We start from the raw sequence: 20,127 nt of genomic DNA, 5'->3' as shown, positions 1-20,127 counted from the left end.
ACATGCGTTTTTCTGGATGTTTTTGTTGTTATTCTGTTTCTCACTGTTCAAATAAACCTACCATTAAAATTATAGACTGATCATTTCTTTGTCAGTGGGCAAACGTACAAAATCAGCAGGGGATCAAATACTTTTTTCCCTCACTGTATGTACACAGAGGATGTAGTATTGGTGCAGGTTTGCCAATAAGCATTGTCCACAGATTGGCACATACAACTGAGAACAATGTAAAGTAGTTACCATCAATGTAGAACTCCGTTTTTTGATAGTCCACCACAGCCTCAATATGTTGTTCTAAATGCAACTATACTGTAGGGCTACATTTGAGTAATTCATCAATCAACAACTTTACAGAATAAGATTATTTTCAATGCTCACTTTTCAAAACGACATCAATCAAGATAAATGGTTCAGTTTCAGAATTGTTTGTTTGAACCAACATATTTGCTTTTTGGAAAATGAATGTCAGTCAATACTGTATATACTGCACATCTGTGTAAATATTGTATTGTTTCCCTTTTCAATAACATAACAACAGCCCCATCCTTCAGCTGTTTACCAAAACAGTGGTGGCGTGTCTGCTTTGTTGTTGTCTGAACTGCAGATTGCCCCTTTAAAATCCAAAAGGGTTACATAATGTGAAATAAAATGGTGAAATAAAATGGTGAACGCAGCAAAGGCTGTTTCCACCAGGCTAGGCTTAATATGGATCAAATATTGTTCCCTAATTGAAATTGTTAAATATGTTTTATGAAAACACGTCTGTATTTTTGAGGTACATTAGTATAAAATCTAAAAGGAAAGTATTGCCAACAGTCCAATGGATGTTTGCGAGACATTCTGAGAACTACAGTCCAATGGACGTTTGCAGAAGAGCATCCAAAAGGTACAAAACGGCAGGCAGGCTCAGGGTCAGGGCAGGCAGAATGGTCAAAACTAGAAAACAGGAACTAGAGAAAAACAGGAGTACGGGAAAAACCGCTGGTAGGCTTCACGAGACAAGACGAACTGGCAACAGACAAACAGAGAACACAGGTTAAATACCCTGGGGATAATGGGGAAGATGGGCGACACCTGGAGGGGGGTGGAGACAAGCACAAAGATAGGTGAAACAGATCAGGGTGTGACATTAAATAACCAAAGCGAGAGCTGCTTTGGCTTCTTTATGATGTTGGAGTAGCATAATGCTGCGAACACGGTGGTGGATTTGAAAAATGAATGTGGCATGGCAGTTCAATTTAAGTTGTTTCACTGCACTATCTACTTTCTAAAGTTTGCATGGTATCATCATGTTACTCCCTCATAATGCATTCATACATAGCTTGGCTTACATCTGTACTAGATCAGAGACGAGTCAAAACTTTTAACTATTTACATATGCGTTGAATAACACTGGACTTCAGCGACACTTGGATGAAAATCAAAGACAAACCCAAACACTTATGATAGACCTAAATTCAAATGTAATTTTAACTTTTTAGTGCAGTAACACACAACAAAGCAATATCAGACCTGGGTATAAATACTATTTGAAATCTTTCAAATACTTTGGAGGTGCCAGTTCTGGCACATTTCGGGCTAATCCATTGGTTACATTGTACCCTGCCAGCTCAATCATGCACAGCTCAAGTATTTGAAAGATTTCGAATACTGTTTGAACCCAGGGTCTCATATCAATGTCATTTGTTGTTTCGACCAGGTGCTATAAAATGCTTCAAAAGATGCATTGCTACAAGGGACATCTATCTAGTATAAGCCCCCTAAACTGACAAATGTGTTTCCATGCTTATTTGGAAGTCAAAGTACATGACAAGAGCACCTCCTGAAAGGTTGACCTGTATTGCTATTAATTGCCTATATGGAGCCCTTGGTGACAAGTGTTCTTGTGCATGTTATGTTGTCTCGTCGGTGCCTCTTCGTCTTGTCATACTCTTTGGAACACTTCGAAGAGGGAGGCCACAGAGTGCATGCGGTAGAAGAGGTTAATGGGCATGGCAAAATTGAGAACTGTGGTCCATATGGTGAAGCCGAACGTCTCCTCCTCCAGGCCGTTGTCATACTGCGGTCTGCAGCCGAAGGCAGGGAGTATCCAGAGCTGCAGTAAGGAGACACCAAATAAGGTTAAACTTAACTTGGTATTGTTTTTTTTGTATGGTAAATGCGTGTTGTATTTCATAAACTCCTAGCGGCGCAATACATTTCCCTACTGGGATATTGAATGAAAGGTAGATAGTAAAGGTAGCTAGTAGGGTAGGAAATGGGGTAGAATCATACAGTATGTGTGCTTGAGAGCTAGCTATGCCCTATGACAATAACATAAATACTGACTTATCAATAAATTAATCATAATAAATTATAAGTAAAGAACAGGAAGCTTACTGAGATGTTGCACATGAAGAGGAAGACGGCGATGTTCTTCAGGATCTGCCTCTTCTTGCTCGGGTTCACCTCCACGTTGTTCTCCACCTGCAGGGGCACTTCCAAATGTTTCTGTGGGCACCCAGTCCCCTGTCCATTCTCCTTCTGCTCGTTCTCCAGCGTGACGCAGCCCTTGTCCGGGTTCTCGTACGCCTGGTTGATGATGCCATTGTAGGTCGGAGCCAAGGAGGAGGTCACAGAGAATATCTCCGGCGCAGGCCCCCCCACCTCAGCGTCCTCCCTCTCACCGTCCTCCCGCTGGCGGTAGAGGGACTCAATGATGAACAGGTTCTGGATGTATTTCTCCAGGATGCTGAGCAGCGAGTACATCAGGTTGGTCCAGCGGTAGCTCGGGCTGCTGCGTGAGGCTGACACGGCCACCACGCTGCACCAGGACATGAGCCAGGAGCCCACCGACGAACCGAACAGGAGCTCTGTGTCCAGCTTCCGCGAGGGGTTCTTGGTGGTGTCCATGGGCATGGGGTCGGCACGGTAGATGAGCAGACCCGTGATCCCGGCCGAGCACATGAACACCAGCATGACGATGCCGTAGTAGTAAAACATTGCGATGGTCGACTCACGGATGTCCAGGGCATCTTCCACATGGATGATGTAGACCACCAGCACGCCGATGGTGCTGGCCAGGGCGGTGAGACCCAAGATGGGGCCGACCACCAGCCACTGGGTCCTGGTAGCCAGCCTTTTCCGGTTGTACTGGAGGTCAATGGTGCGCCCTATGTTCTTCCACATGACGAAGAGCATTACAGAGACAAAGATGTGGTACTCAATGTTGAAGGGATAAAGGTAGTAGAGGCCGTCAGCGAACATGGAGCAGCCACTGATAGTGCAATTACATTGAGGCTCCACTGAAACACACATTAAAAAAACACAATATCGTGTCAATTTCAAGCCCTGTGCGATCCCACTTTATGTTCTTTACAAAACAGATACCTCCAATTTGTGTATACAAGTAGACTACACAGAGGTTATAAACGCTCAAGTTGTTAAAATATTTAAAAGAATATGTATGGCTATAATGTTTATTTCAATGCTTTTTGCATGAGGCCAGTTGTTTTCTCTGGGTCTTACAGTGCATTCAGAAAGTATTCAGACCTCTTCACCTTTTCCACATTTTGTTACATTACAGCCTTACTTGAAAATTGATTAAATAGTTTTTTCCCCCCACATCACCCCATTATGACAAAAAATAATTCTAACCATTTTAGAATAAGGCTGTAACGTAACAAAATGTGGAAAAAGTGAAGGGGTCTGAATACTTTCTGAATGCACTGAATATAACAGAATGAATCAATCCTTTGCAACAATACACTTTAGAGGGTGGTAGGAAGGGAATTTAGAGTCCAGGCATTTACCAAATGAACTGACGTAGTGCTGTTTGGGCTTCACAGCGCAATGTCCTATTCATTTCAGCTTTGAAAATCTTAATGTAGCAGTGGGTGGTGTGATCAATTTCACCACAAACTGCTCTTCACATGTGTGATGACAATATCAGATTGCTGGATGAAGTGTATCAATCAACTTTCTCAACACCAAAATACACAATTCAGCACAATTTCCTTGTACTTGTTGAAGCCCTACCATTTCCTAATGCTGCCCTCTAAAGACAGCTTCTTAACTCAACCCTGTAGCACCACTACCCCTACCCCTCCTCAAAAAGTAGCACTACGGTGTTGCTCCCTTTAATTAAAAACGGAACACAGTCAGCCTCACAATCGGATGGATTTGAGGGGGCCCGATGGAGCAGCCCTGGCTTAAGATGTATCAGTCACTGTAATTGCAAAGCCCTTGGGAGCAGCCCGGCCTGGGACAATGGTGTCTGAGGTCACTCGAGCTGGGGGGCGGGTGTTGGGGGCCAGCGACCGTGCGTGTCTCGTGAAACCTAAGAGAGAGGCGTTCGATACAAACAAGACCTGCCGGACTGCATAATCCATTCCCCTTTCCCTCCCCTCCAACCCCACCTCCACCCCTGTCTTTCATCCAATGAAGTGAGCTTCTCAAGTGAACTATTGTCCTTTTTTCAAGCAGCCATTCAGCCCTGGTCCCCTTACCTATGGTGAGGTTTACAAAGCCCAGGGCATTGAGCCTTGTATTGTGGTGGTTAAGGAAGTGATTGGCCTCAGACATCACACCGCTGCACCACAGCAGCAGGTTGGTGAAGACTGCATGGATGACGCCAAACCTGATGGGAAACATCCATGAATCAAAATAGAAATGTATTGTCACAATAGTAATTGCTGGTTAGATAAATTACAGGCTGTAGATTCAACTTTGTGAGTACAATGGTTATAACAGGATAAATACACTCAACTGTTTTATTAAATTCCACCAATGAAAAATGTACATGAGGATAACCTAAACATACCATAGGCCTGAGAGGCTTGCATGGCTTGTGACAATCTCATAATACTGGTTTATTATATTTCACAATACCTTTCAAAGGTCTCAAAGGACTTGATGACGTCTTTGATGTGAAACCAAAGGAAATGCACCTAAAACAAAACTCAAAATAAAAGTTGTACCAAACTAGCACTGACAAGACACTCACTATATCAGTCTAAAAAAACTTTTCTGGCAAAGGCTATCATTTGGACTGTGAAAATGAATCACCAGAATTTGAGAACATATCAAGTGACCTCTCAACTGAAGGATTACCTCTGCCTGTGCTACGTTTTACTCCAATAACATGGACAATGACAGGATTATGTTGTACAGACAACTCTCTTTCTTGCCTGAGAAACAAAGTGTACATTATTCCACTTAAGATAAAGCTCTCTACATTACCTGCTTAAGTTGTATTTCGATACCTTTATTGAATAACTTCTGAACAGAGCAGCCAGCTTACCTATAAGGTTAACATATTTAAGATAATTTATAAAAGGGGTTTATACATGGTTAGTAAGTTGTTAATTATTACATTATAAGTCTAAAATAAATAGTTAGCCTATGTACATTGTAATTGTAGGCTCTAATAATACATTGGTTTAAACTGTGTGCTTGTCATTTAGCTGCTTGCCAAATACTGAAGTTATGGCTGCACTGTCAATAATAATCAATAACAGTACATTCATATATAAGCATATTATTAAGCAAGCACCAAAATAACACAATTTCCATCTATGTGTTATAACTGTTTATTACAGCTTTATAAATCATCTATAAATGGAATAATACATTTATAAATTACAAACCACTTTATAAATCCTTGTAAGTATAGGCCATCCTCTAATGAAAAGCGTTATCAAATCAACATAGAATGGGGGTTGTGTCTTACCTGTGCTATTGTGTGAGTTGCGTGGATGATGGGGTATACCACTTCAACAGCCGACAGGCATGATCGATAGCCCACAAAATACCCAATACGGAAGGCATCCATGATCAACGAGAGGAGCGCAAGAAGAGTTAACCCACCTAGAGTCAATGAAACATTCGTTGTTATGGGGCTGCATTGAAACGAAAAAGTATGAAAAAGTAGCCTTTAATTGCTTTTGATGTCAATTGGTAGAGCATGGTAGAGCATGGCGCTTGTAACGCCAGGGTAGTGGGTTCGATCCCCGGGACCACCCATATGTAAAAATATATGCGCACATGACTGTAAGTCCCTTTGGATAAAAGCGTCTGCTAAATGGTATATTATTATATTATTATTTATTATTATTATTATTATTATTATTATTATTAATTAAATGTTTGCTTGTTTCCCCCCCATAAACCAAAACAAATAGATTTGGAAAATCCACATCAGCTACTTGAGAAGCATTTAACTATACAAAAAATTGAATATCATTTAATACCATATTATTCTTATTATGGATTGATAACGTCCTCGAGATATACATTCACAACACCATTTTACGCATGGGAAAGCCTAATCTTCCAAATATGCCCGTGCGTCATCTGCACCTTTTATCCAAGAGGTAGTAGCATGCACATCCTTTTCTGCCTGTAGGTTACTCTGCATGCCTCTCCTCACGATGTACCACATCATCCATAGCAGCTGGACGAGTATGAGGGTCGTGATAAACGACAGCAGGTACTCTTCCTTCACGGATGCGCCATTGTTCCCAATAGCCAGCATCAAGGACACGCCGATCAAAAGTAAATTAGTCCCGTACTGGCCGCTCAGAATCTCCGCATTCTTCCGCGGATAGTCGTCAGTCAAACTGACTTTCAACTTGGTGAATATTTCATTTTCTTGCTCTGAGCTGGAGGACAAGGTGGAGGAACTGTGACAGTCTAACTTATTTAAAGACATACTATCAAGGCCACCGTCGTGCTCAGCCATCGCGCCGAAATCTGTATCATTCGAGTCCGAAAGGAAGCTCAATGTCAACACGGTGTGCTATAAGTACATTTGTGGAAAGCAAAGTGCTAAACCTGTTGCGATAAGGTGGGGACGCAAATGGATACAAACTTTGCCAACTGCAAGTTGATTCAGTCCAAAGACGGTGTCAATTGTTTCTCATGCTTTCATTCAGTGTCCATCTTTACTAACATGGTGTGTTTTACGTATTCTTGTCACCCTGGACCATTTAGCTGAAATTACTTTATATCGCCTTATATACCCGTTGCTGGGTGAATTAAGATGAATAGATTGAATTCCAGCCATCGGTGACCCACATCCGTTGTCCAGTTCGACCCGCCATACGTTTTTTTTGTTGCTAAATTGGTGAACTAAAAGTGCCAATCATACACATAATCTACTTGATCATGGAATAGCTTAATCCCCAAAAAGGTTTTTCTTCCACGGCTCCTGGTTTCTATGGCCGTTGCCAACTAGCACTGGTCGTGTCTACATGCGACTTCTGCTATCAGAATTCGAAGATTTCATAGAAAAGACACGTCCTAGACGCACAAAAGTCGCATTGTGGTCTGATTGTGTTCAGATCTGACTGACCACCTCTGGAGGTGGTTGGATTGTGTGCGGATTTCTCCTCAGTCTGGAAGCAATCAGGCTACCGAAAGCGAGAGGCACCTTCCCTTTTATTATGGGACCACTCTTTTCACAGCATTTTGCCCTGTGGGCGGTGCTATATGTCACGGTGGACGTGGGTTTCAAAGTGCGATGCACGTCCACGTTCAACCTAGAACCCTCTTCCTTGCCACTCCTGTCATTTACCCAAAGTTATTCCTGGTAATTTCCCATGTATTTGGCAAATTATATGGAGTACAAGGAGTGGAATGAAATAGCTGAACAGAGACTGCAACCAGGTTTCTCTGCCTGGGACCTCAAATCAACAGTAGCAGTGTGGGTAAAATCACTGGAGAAGCTGAGCCATAAAAATAAATTGCATTGTTTGCTCTATAACCTGTTAGTTCATATGTCTTGCAACCATGATATATAGGCATAAGGCTGAGACAATAAGAAGACACAGTGGCAGAATAAATTCAACCACACCTTTGTTTCATCACAAAACCGGAAAGCAACCTCTTTCTGGTGAAGTCCACAACGCATATTGTATGTGACAAACAGTTACATAACCTACAACATGGTCAAGCAAGTTAATGTTTCGGACTACTAAACAACTATTGATTTAGAACCATAGAGAGTTACCGGAAGTCGCAAAGAAAACAGGAGCTGCCTCCACTATTCCAGCACCATTTCAACTTCAATATTTCAACATCATCAAATCACCTATTCTTAGACTAATACAGTGACATCTAAAAGATTCCAAAAACAATTGAGTCCAATCAATGTAAGCTAAATATATGGCTGTCCATGGTTCTGACTTCTCTGTGTGTGTGTGCGTGCCATAGGTTCATGCAAGTAGAAAAAACATGTTGACTCACCCTACTCGTAGAGAAACTCCAATGCCACCCTCCTCTCTCTCATGTTGATGAAATGGTCTATGACTGTCATACTATACACCCTTTTATTTTTTGTTGTCCTAGGCTACCTGACTAAAATGCTTGCTGGCTAGACTAACTTCCTTTCATGGGCAACGTTAGCTACTTAACATTAGCCTTCTAAATCTACAGTGCATTTGGAAAGTATTCAGACCCCTTATCTTTATCCACATTTTGTTGTTTTACAGCCTGAATTTGAAATGGATTAAATTGAGATGTTCTGTTACTGGCCTACACACAATACCCCATAATGTCAAAGTAGAATTATGTTTTAGAAATTTTTACTAATGAATTAAAAATGAAAAGCTGAAATGTCTTGAGTAAATAAGTATTCAACCCCTGTGCTATGGCAAGCCTAAATACGTTCAGGAGTAAAAATGTGCTTAACAAGTCACATAACAAGCAATAATAGTGTTTAACATGATTTTTGAATGACTACCTCATCTCTGTAACCCACACATACAATTATTTGTAAGGTCCCTCAGTCGAGCAGTGAAATTCAACCACAAAGACACCCAGTCACTACAAAGCTACAGGCGACCTTCCTAACTCAGTTGCTGGAAAGTAAGGAACCGCTCAGGGATTTCACCATGAGGCCAATGGTGATTTTAAAACAGTTACAGAGTTTAATGGCTGTGATAGGAGAAAACTGAGGATGGATCAACAACATTGTAGTTACTCCACAATACTAACTTAAATGACAGAGTGAAAAGAATGAAGCCTGTACAGAAGAAACATATTCCAAAACATGCATCCTGTTTGCAACAAGGCGCTAAAGTAATACTGAAAAGAATGTGGCAAAGCAATTCTCTTTTTGTCCTGAATACAGAGTTTTATGTTTGGAGAAAATCCAATACAACACATTACTGAGTACCACTCTCCATATTTTCAAGCACAGTGGTGGCTGCATCATGTTATGGGTATGCTTGTAATCGTTAAGGACTGGGGAGTTTTTCAGAAAAAAAAAAAAACTGAATGGAGCTAAGCAAAGGCAAAATCCTAGAGGAAAACATGGTTCAGTCTGCTTTCCACCAGACACTGCGAGATGAATTCACCTTTCAGCAGGACAATAACCTAAAACGCAAGCCTAAATCTACACTGGAGTTTCTTACCAAGAACACAGTGAATGTTCCTGAGTGGCGGAGTTACAGATTTGACTTAAATCTACTTTAAAATATATGGCAAGACCTGAAAATGGTTTGACCAATTTGACAAATCTTGAAGAATTTTGAAAAGAATAAAGGGCAAATGTTGCACAATCCATGTATTTGCCATATTCAAAAAATGCTCATGTGCCAACATATGGCCAAGGTTCCTGCCATGGTCAAACTTGCACTCCTGTAGATCTGAAATTGGATGGTGAAACTTGCCAGCCAACCAGAAAAAGCAAGGGGAAGCAATTCAGGCATTCTTGAAAGTCAGGACAATCCTTGTCCTGCAGAAACATTATTTTTAATAGTTGAAATGTTTTTATGTTGCAAGCAGTAGGCATTTATAATTAAATGTGAAGTGTAGTTTTAGTTACCGGTGACATTACGTGCCACACATACATTCAAAATGATTCGGCAATCATCATTTATTCGAAAAACACCATTCCCATCATCATTTGTCACAATGAAGAAAGTTCGACAGAAGAAAAATCCACCCCTGTGAAACAGATAAAAATGTTGTCGATCTTTAAAAAATGTATCCTTTACCTGTTTCCATTGTCACAAGGATTGGGTTTTCGACATTGCTTATGTCGAATAAATCTGGGTCAATAAAAACAACAGTGTCCATAGGCCTATTCTACACAAAATAGAATATGACGTTTATCTAAACCGTATAGCTCCACATTGACATGATTGGGTGACGGTATGTGGGGACCGAAGGTCCTATATAAACACAAACTCACTTCCTTCACAACAGCTCTGCGCTGCTCGGTGATGGCAAGAAGTATAAATGCCCTGACTACTGCACAGGCCATATCACCGTAAATGCTGCACGGCCAATGCAGACGTTGGATTGAACATGTAGCGTATTTTATGGACGCACCGCCTATGAGTAACATCCATTACTGTAGTTAGGCTTAGCCAACCTGTAGTCTTATTGCTGCTTTTCGACTAAAAGCCAACTAATGCTTGATCCGAAAATGTGGTCGGAGGCTTCATATGGAGGGTGTGACGCAATTGCGGAGCCTCTGGAGGCATGCAGAGGCCAAATTGAGCTCCGTACTGTTTCGCCACGCGCCGCACAAATTTTGTAACAATGTGGAGGGCTCCGTAGAGCTCCTGCACTATACAAATTCAACAGTCAACTAACTGGGACTTCAAATAGGCCTATGGCACGTCAAGGGAACTGTAGCCTACTGTTCAGGTGGGTTAAATGGAAACTGAAATCTAGACACTGACTGTAGGTCTATATCCTTTCACATAGCCTTAATAATAACTCCTGCAGAATTAAGCATTTCTTGCACTGCTCTTTAACCACTTCACCAAATCTTTCCCAAACATTACATTTCTCTTCTTTTTATTTTCAACTGTCTATTTAGCAGCTTTTCTCTTGTTGAATTAACCCCCGACATTAGCTGTTTCCATTAACTTGTCCAGTATTTTTTGTCAATATTTAGAAAGTTCGCATAGAAAATAGATGCGACAATTGCCTGCTAGCGTGCGTTGCCATTTAACTATATTTTCGATAAAAACAGCTGGACGTAATGACGTCACACATAAAACAAATTATTTTCCGCAACAACCTATAGTGTTGAATAAAAATGTAGGCTAGTGGTTGAAGTGTTTTCATTAACCATTTAAGCATATTGCGCATTAATAAATTGGCGACAGCCTGTATGGCCTTCATGTCTCAGGTAGGCCTATAGCCCGCAAAAGCCAACAGGTAGGCTATAGAATGCAATAATTGCCATATTCTAAAAATTCTCATGTGCCAACGTATCGCCACGGTTCGTGCCATGGGCAAACCGAACTTGCACTACTGTAGATCTGAAATTGGATGGTGAAACTTACCAGCCAACCAGAAAATCAAGGCGAAGCAATTCAGGCATTCTTGAAAGTCAGGACAATCCTTGTCCTGCAAAGAAACATCATTTTTATTGTTGAAGAAATTGATTTAGCAAGCAGCAGGCATTTAGAATTAATTGTAGAGTGGAGCTTTATAGTTACGCGGTGACATCAGTTCTGTCTCCTAGAGATGAACGTACTTTGGTGCAAAAGGTGCAAATCAACAGTGCAAATCAACAACAGTAACGGACCTTGTAAATATGCTGGTACAAAACAGGTACAAAAGTATCTATATCCACAGTAAAACGAGTCCTATATCGACATAACCTGAAAGGCCGCTCAGCAAGGAAGAAGCCACTGCTCCAAAACCGCCATAAAAAAGACAGACTATGGTTTGCAACTGCACATGGGGACAAAGATCGTACTTTTTGGAGAAATGTCCTCTGGTCTGATGAAACAAAAATAGAACTGTTTGGCTATAATGACCATCGTTATGTTTGGAAGAAAAAGGGGGATGCTTGCAAGCCGAAGAACAACATCCCAACCGTGAAGCACGGGGGTGGCAGCATCATGCTGTGGGGGTGCTTTGCTGCAGGAGGGACTGGTGCACTTCACAAAATAGATGGCATCAAGATGGAAGGAAAATTATGTGGATATATTGAAGCAGCATCTCAAGACATCAGTCTGGAAGTTAAAGCTTGGTCGCAAATGGGTCTTCCAAATGGACAATGACCCCAAGCATACTGGGCTCCCGAGTGGCGCAGCGGTCTAAGGCACTGCATCTCAGTGCTTGAGGCGTCACTACAGACCCCCTGGTTCGATTCCAGGCTGTATCACAACCGGCCGTGATTGGGAGTCCCATAGGGCGGCGCACAATTGGCCCAGTGTCATCCGGGTTTGGCCGGTGTAGGCCGCCATTGTAAATAAGAATTTGTTCTTAACTGACTTGCCTAGTTAAATAAAGGTTAATATTATTATTATTATTTTTTTTTTATATTTCCAAAGTTGTGGCAACATGACTTAAGGACAACAAAGTCAAGGTATTTGAGGGGCCATCACAAAGCCCTGACCTCAATCCTATAGAAAAAGTGTGGGCAGAACTGAAAAAGTGTGTGCGAGCAAGGAGGCCTACAAACCTGACTCAGTTACATCAGCTCTGTCAGGAGGAATGGGCCAAAATTCACCCAACTTATTGTGGGAAGCTTGTGAAAGGCTACCTGAAACGTTTGACCCAAGTTAAACAATTTAAAAGAAATGCTACCAAATACTAATTGAGTGTATGTAAGCTTCTGACCCACTGGGAATGTGATGAAATAAATAAAAGTTATGAAAAACTGAGTTTAAATATATTTGGCTAAGGTGTATGTAAACTTCCGACTTCAACTGTATATACAGTGGGGAAAAAAAGTATTTAGTCAGCCACCAATTGTGCAAGTTCTCCCACTTAAAAAGATGAGACAGGCCTGTAATTTTCATAATAGGTACACGTCAACTATGACAGATAAAATGAGAAAAAATAATCCAGAAAATCACATTGTAGAATTTTTAATGAATTTATTTGCAAATTATGGTGGAAAATAAGTATTTGGTCAATAACAAAAGTTTCTCAATACATTGTTATATACCCTTTGTTGGCAATGACACAGGTCAAACGTTTTCTGTAAGTCTTCACAAGGTTTTCACACACTGTTGCTGGTATTTTGGCCCATTCCTCCATGCAGATCTCCTCTAGAGCAGTGATGTGTTGGGGCTGTCGCTGGGCAACACGGACTTTCAACTCCCTCCAAAGATTTTCTATGGGGTTGAGATCTGGAGACTGGCTAGGCCACTCCAGGACCTTGAAATGCTTCTTACGAAGCCACTCCTTCGTTGCCCGGGCGGTGTGTTTGGGATCATTGTCATGCTGAAAGACCCAGCCACGTTTCATCTCCAATGCCCTTGCTGATGGAAGGAGGTTTTCACTCAAAATCTCACGATACATGGCCCCATTCATTCTTTCCTTTACACGGATCAGTCGTCCTGGTCCCTTTGCAGAAAAACAGCCCCAAAGCATGATGTTTCCACCCCCATGCTTCACAGTAGGTATGGTGTTCTTTGGATGCAATTCAGCATTCTTTGTCCTCCAAACACGATGAGTTGAGTTTTTACCAAAAGGTTCTATTTTGGTTTCATCTGACCATATGACATTCTCCCAATCCTCTTCTGGATCATCCAAATGCACTCTAGCAAACTTCAGACGGGCCTGGACATGTACTGGCTTAAGCAGGGGGACACGTCTGGCACTGCAGGATTTGAGTCCCTGGCGGCGTAGTGTGTTACTGATGGTAGGCTTTGTTACTTTGGTCCCAGCTCTCTGCAGGTCATTCACTAGGTCCTCCCGTGTGGTTCTGGGATTTTTGCTCACCGTTCTTGTGATCATTTTGACCCCACGGGGTGAGATCTTGCGTGGAGCCCCAGATCGAGGGAGATTATCAGTGGTCTTGTATGTCTTCCATTTCCTTATAATTGCTCCCACAGTTGATTGCTTCAAACCAAGCTGCTTACCTATTGCAGATTCAGTCTTCCCAGCCTGGTGCAGGTCTACAATTTTGTTTCTAGTGTCCTTTGACAGCTCTTTGGTCTTGGCCATAGTGGAGTTTGGAGTGTGACTGTTTGAGGTTGTGGACAGGTGTCTTTTATACTGATAACAAGTTCAAACAGGTGCCATTAATACAGGTAACAAGTGGAGGACAGAGGAGCCTCTTAAAGAAGAAGTTACAGGTCTGTGAGAGCCAGATATCTTGCTTGTTTGTAGGTGACCAAATACTTATTTTCCACCATAATTTGCAAATAAATTCATTAAAAATCCTACAATGTGATTTTCTGGATTATTTTTTCTCATTTTGTCTGTCATAGTTGACGTGTACCTATGATGAAAATTACAGGCCTCTCTCATCTTTTTAAGTGGGAGAACTTGCACAATTGGTGGCTGACTAAATACTTTTTTTCCCCACTGTATATATATATTTCAGAGAAGAAGAAAAAACATATGGGGGATTGGAAGTGATGCAGACAATTACATTGATGGAAGTTACAATCTAGCTGCAATATTAAAGCTGATCTTCCCCCTAACAAAAATATTATAATAATAATACAAAAACAAAAATGAAATGGAACCCCATTGCCACTCCCAATCCCATGGAGATGTCCTCCGGCTCTTCAGTGAGAAGCTCCTCTCCATCCAGGAATACTTGGACGTGGCTCTCATCCGCAAAGCTATTCCCCTCTATTCTTATGGTAGGTGATGGGATTTAAAAATATATATATTAAGGTTACTCAAACCATGTCTCAAACAGTAAATTAACAACTGAGCACACCTTACACAGTATAACTACTAACTTTGAACTGTCTGTGACGTTGGATCATCCTTGAGGAGGCATGGGAGGGGCAAAATGGCTGAAGTGACCTTGAGACCGTAAATTGTAGGGTGTACACTACCGGTCAAAAGTTTTAGAACCCCTACTCATTCAAGGGTTTTTCTTAATTTTTTTACTATTTTCTACATTGTAGAATAATAGTGAAGACATCAAAACTATGAAATAACATATATGGAATCATGTAGTAACCAAAAAAGTGTTAAACAAATCAAAATATATGTTATATTTGAGATTCTTCAAATAGCCACCCTTTGCCTTGATGACAGTTTTGCACATTCTTGGCATTCTCTCAACCAGCTTCACCTGGAATGCTTCTTGAAAGAGTTCCCACAAATGCTGAGCACTTGTTGGCTGCTTTTCCTTCACTCTGCCGTCCGACTCATCACAAACCATCTCAATTGGGTTGAGGTCGGGGGATTGTGGAGGCCAGGTCATCTGATTCAGCACTCCATCACTCTCCTTCTTGGTAAAATAGCCCTTACACAGCCTGGAGGTGTGTTGGGTCATTGTCCTGTTGAAAAACAAATGATAGTCCCACTAAGCCCAAACCAGATGGGATGGCGTATCGCTGCAGAATGCTGTGGCTGGTATTTCTGAGGCTGGTAACTCTAATTAACTTATCCTCTGCAGCAGAGGTAACTCTGGGTCTTCCATTCCTGTGGTGGTCCTCATGATAGCCAGTTTCATCATAGCGCTTGATGGTTTTTGCGACTGCACTTGAAAAAACTTTCAAAGTTCTTGACATTTTCCCGAATTGACTGACCTTCATGTCTTAAAGTAATGATGGACTGTCGTTTATCTTTGCTTATTTGAGCTGTTCTTGCCATAATATGGACTTGGTCTTTTACCAAAGAGGGCTATCTTCTGTATACCCCCCTACCTTGTCACAACACAACTGATTGGCTCAAACACATTAAGAAGGAAAGAAATTCCACAAATTAACTTTTAAGAAGGCACACCTGTTAATTGAAATGCATTCCAGGTGACTACCTCATGAAGCTGGTTGAGAGAATGCCAAGAGTGTGCAAAGCTGTCATCAAGGCAAAGGGTGGCTATTTGAAGACTCTCAAATATAAAATATATTTTGATTTGTTTAACACTTTTTTGGTTACTACATGATTCCATATGTGTTATTTCATAGTTTTGATGTCTTCACTATTATTCTACAATGTAGAAAATAGTAAAAGTAAAGAAAAACCCTGGAATGAGTAGGTGTGTCCAAACTTTTGACTGGTACTGTACATCCAAATACTTTATATAGAGGCTAACCTGTTTGTAGATCCATAGTGAGCTTTAGAAATAGTCTTGCTTTGGTCTGAAATACTGATGACAGAACAGGTCGCCCCACCAGCCTGAAAGACATCAAAGACATATTTTTGTCACGTTTAAAATAACTTACATTGAGCTCTCTCTCTCTCTCTCTCTCTCTCTCTCTCTCTCTCTCTCTCTCTCTCTCTCTCTCTCTCTCTCTCTCTCTCTCTCTCTCTCTCTCTCTCTCTCTCTCTCTCTCTCTCTCTCTCTCTCTCTCTCTCTCTCTCTCTCTCTCTCTCTCTCTCTCTCTCTCTCTCTCTCTCTCTCTCTCTCTCTCACTCTCTCTCTCTCTCTGGGCAGAGTAAGACAGGGACTAAAGGGAGGAGGATAGAAAGTGAGAGTGTATCGTTGGGTCATCTGTCTGTGCGTCTTACCTGTTTGTGGACCCAAACTCTATGAAACCAGGTCACCCCGACACACCAGCCTGAAATACATACATTTGAGACATTCAACATGAGTAGTTAAACATCTAATAAAATGTAACATCTAATGTTATTTTTTTTATGTCAAGTTTAACAATCTAGATTGGGTCATCTCTCTTTCTCTCTGTCCCACTGGGCACACACGCCATTTCAACGTCTGTTCCACGTTAATTCAACGTAATTTCATTGAAATTGATTCAATCAGTGTGTGGGGTGAGTGTGTGTATTGTGTGTCTTACCTGTTTGTGGAGGCTGAGTTTCTCACAGCACCCAAACTCTCTACAACTTAACTGGGGCATGAAAAGACAGGGACTAAAGTCTTAAAGGGAGGAGGATGGAAGGAGATGGCGAGAGACTGTATCATGGGTTTAAATGAGGACATATACATTTCTCAATATTTAATCTACCTATCTAAAATAACTTTAACTAGCTAACTTTAGCTAAAACATAAACAATTATACAACAATTACCAGCTAACATTTCAGGCCATGTAGCTTGGCTAGCTGATGAAAAACAAAGAGTACATTACATGATGTATTGTTTTTTGATAGTAGTTTGATCAATTAATATCTTAGCTAGCGAATAGTTAATGTTTACTCACCTTTCATGTCGATCCGATAGAGAAATATAAGAGTTTCCAATATCATCAAACACCAATTAGTAGACAATTAGTAGGCAATGTCTACTCACAATTGTTCAAAATCACACCTATGATGTCATTGGAAACACTTATCTTCCTACATCTGTTTTACTACAAAACATAGAAATGCACTATTTTCACATACAGTATGTTGATGATGGAGTGGTGCTGGAGATGATGAATATGAAGTTGAAAAATGGTGCAGTTTCCCTTTAAGATTCCTTTTTTAACCTTATATTATCTTAAAGGATCCTCCAGGAACCTTTTCTTTTTAGAGTGTACAGTTAGGCGCTAACATTTAGGCTTATGCATTAATGCCAGATAATCTAAAAGAATGAAAGAAAAACATAAATGTAAACTATAGATATAAATTGGACAAGAATTATACATTTATGGATTTTTAAAGATATTGTTTTCTCTTTATTCAACCCACCCGCCCTTCATCCACACAATATTTCATGACCCTATGAGTCAACTTGCGCATCACTAATGCACGCTGAAATCTCCCACCACTAGCAATGCTCTCCGGGAGAAATTGTATAAAAAGAGTGTGTCCTAAGGGTCCCTTTTCATTATAATGCTGGGGGAAATACGCACCAAGCATGAGAGGAACGTGTTTGTTGGCCTCAAATGCAATAGCGGTGCATGAGTAAAATCACTGGGGAAGCCAAGCCAGGACAAAAAGCCATATTACATCCTATGTTTTGTGATAATTGCGTTGTTTGCTCTTTAACCTCTTAAGGACCGGACCCTTTTTTTTCAATTTTCGCCTAAAATGACATACCCAAATCTAACTGCCTGTAGCTCAGGACCTGAAGAAAGGATATGCATATTCTTGATACCATTTGAAAGGAAACACTTTGAAGTTTGTGGAAATGTGAAATTAATGTAGGAGAATATAACACATTAGATCTGGTAAAAGATAATACAAACAAAAAAAACATGCGTTTTTTTTATATATTTTTTTATCATCTTTGAAATGGAAGAGAAATGCCACAATATAAGCAGGGATGTAGCTCAGTTGGTAGAGCATGGCGTTTGCAACGCCATGGTTGTGGGTTTGATTCCCACGGGGGGCTAGTATGAAAAAATCTAAAAAATTAATGTATGCACTCACTAACTGTAAGTCGCTCTGGATAAGAGCGTCTGCTAAATGACAAAACATTTTTGTATTAATAATAATAATAATAATAAAAATAATTGCCATTTAGGCGCAATTTAGATTTCGGCCACTAGATGGCATCAGTGTTTCAGATTGATCCAGTGAAGCATTGCAATACTAGACTATTTTATATCAAGCCTGCCCAAATGTGCCGAATTGGTCAATTGATACATTTTCTAGTACATAACTAAAGAGAACATACAAAAATGATATGGTAATACAAAATGTAAGTTTACACACTCCCAGGAATGTCATACGTGATGGATCATTAGCTTCTACACTAACGTTCACACATCTAGATGGCCAGGCGGAGTGGGTGTGGAGCCAGAGACAGCAGGGGTTCAAACTGTAGAACCCAGTTCCTACATTTGAATTTAAAAATTGATTTTATCAAACAAAACTATGCTACATTTTATCTCTGGGACCCTTAGGATGACAAATCAGAGCAAGATTACTGAATGTAAGTATGTGATATGTTTTTTGTTGTTATGCACTCTCCTCAAACAATAGCATGGTATTTTTTCACTGTCATAGCTACTGTAAATTGGACGGTGCAGTTAGATTAACAAGAATTTAAGCTTTCTGCTCATATAAGACATGTCTATGTTCTGGAAAGTTTGCTGTTACTTACAACAGTCATGCTAATCACATTGGCGCACGTTAGCTCAACCGTCCCGTATATGGGACACCGATCCCGTAGAGGATAACCTGTTAGTTTAATTGCCTTGACACCGTGATATATAGACACAGTGGCAGAATACATTCAACCACACCTTTGTTTCATCACAAAACCGGAGAGCAACATCTGTCTGGTGGAGTCCACAAAGTATATTGCATGACCTACAGCTTGGTCAATCAAGTTAATGTTTCTGACATTTTCGGACTACTAAACAACTATTGATTTAGAAGACCGGAGAATTATCGCAAGTTGCAAAGAAAACAGGAGCTGCCTCCACTATTCCAGTACCATTTCAACTTCAACATCATCAAATCACCAATGCTTAGTCTAATAAAGTGACAACTAAAAGAGTCCAAAAGCAATTTAGTCCAATCAAAGTAAGCTAAATATCGTGTGGCTGTCCATGATACCGATTTCTGTGTGTGTGTGTGTGTGTGCGAACACTGGAGTGGAGCAGCTGACCGGAGCTAGACTTGGCACCGGTGGTGCGGACTGCTCTGGCACTGGAGTGGAGCAGCTAAACCGGAGCTGGACTAGGCACCTGTGGAGCAGACTGCTCTGACCCTGGACTGGACCGTACCGGGCTGGGGACATGCACCACTGGTTTGGTGCAAGGAGCAGGTACGGGGCGCACCGGGCTGGCGACATGCACCACTGGTTTGGTGCGAGGAGCAGGTACGGGCCGTACAGGACTGGAGACACGCACCACTAGTTTGGTGTGGGGAGCAGGTACGGGGCGTACCGGGCTGGCGACACGCACCACTGGTTTGGTGCGAGGAGCGGGTACGGGCCGTACAGGTCTGGAGACACGCACCACTGGTTTGGTGCGGGGAGCAGGTACGGGGCGTTCCGGGCTGGCGACACGCACCACTAGTTTGGTGCGAAGAGCAGGTACGGGCCATACAGGACTGGAGACACGCACCACTGGTTTGGTGCGGGGAGCAGGTACGGGGTGAACCGGGCTGGCGACACGCACCACTGGTTTAGTGCGAGGAGCAGGTACGGGCCGTACCGGACTGGAGACACGCACCACTGGTTTGGTGCGGGGAGCAGGTACGGGGCGAACCGGGCTGGCGACACGCACCACTGGTTTAGTGCGAGGAGCAGGTACGGGCCGTACCGGACTGGAGACACGCACCACTGGTTTGGTGCGAGGAGCAGGTACGGTGCGCACCGGGATGGAGACACGCACCACTGGGTTGGTGCGAGGAGCAGGCA

General features: G+C 41.7%; 1 protein-coding gene across 1 annotated transcript; it reads right to left on the bottom strand.

The window, feature by feature from the left end:
* Nucleotides 1–1,087: 1,087 nt before the first annotated feature.
* On the bottom strand, nucleotides 1,088–7,130 carry LOC121578633 (proton channel OTOP1-like). The gene is made up of 6 exons (XM_041893001.1): nucleotides 6,340–7,130; nucleotides 5,711–5,847; nucleotides 4,870–4,928; nucleotides 4,488–4,618; nucleotides 2,380–3,284; nucleotides 1,088–2,095 (listed from the first exon to the last, which is right to left on the bottom strand). The coding sequence occupies exons 1-6, from the start codon at nucleotides 6,719–6,721 to the stop codon at nucleotides 1,925–1,927; spliced, it is 1,785 nt and encodes a 594-aa protein (XP_041748935.1). The 5' UTR covers nucleotides 6,722–7,130; the 3' UTR covers nucleotides 1,088–1,924.
* Nucleotides 7,131–20,127: the final 12,997 nt, after the last annotated feature.

This window comes from Coregonus clupeaformis, chromosome 12, assembly GCF_020615455.1.
Source record: "Coregonus clupeaformis isolate EN_2021a chromosome 12, ASM2061545v1, whole genome shotgun sequence".
In the NCBI taxonomy this organism is placed as follows: Eukaryota; Metazoa; Chordata; class Actinopteri; order Salmoniformes; family Salmonidae; genus Coregonus; species Coregonus clupeaformis.
Note: the sequence above shows the minus strand (reverse complement) of the source record. Positions and strands in the feature narration are given on the sequence as shown.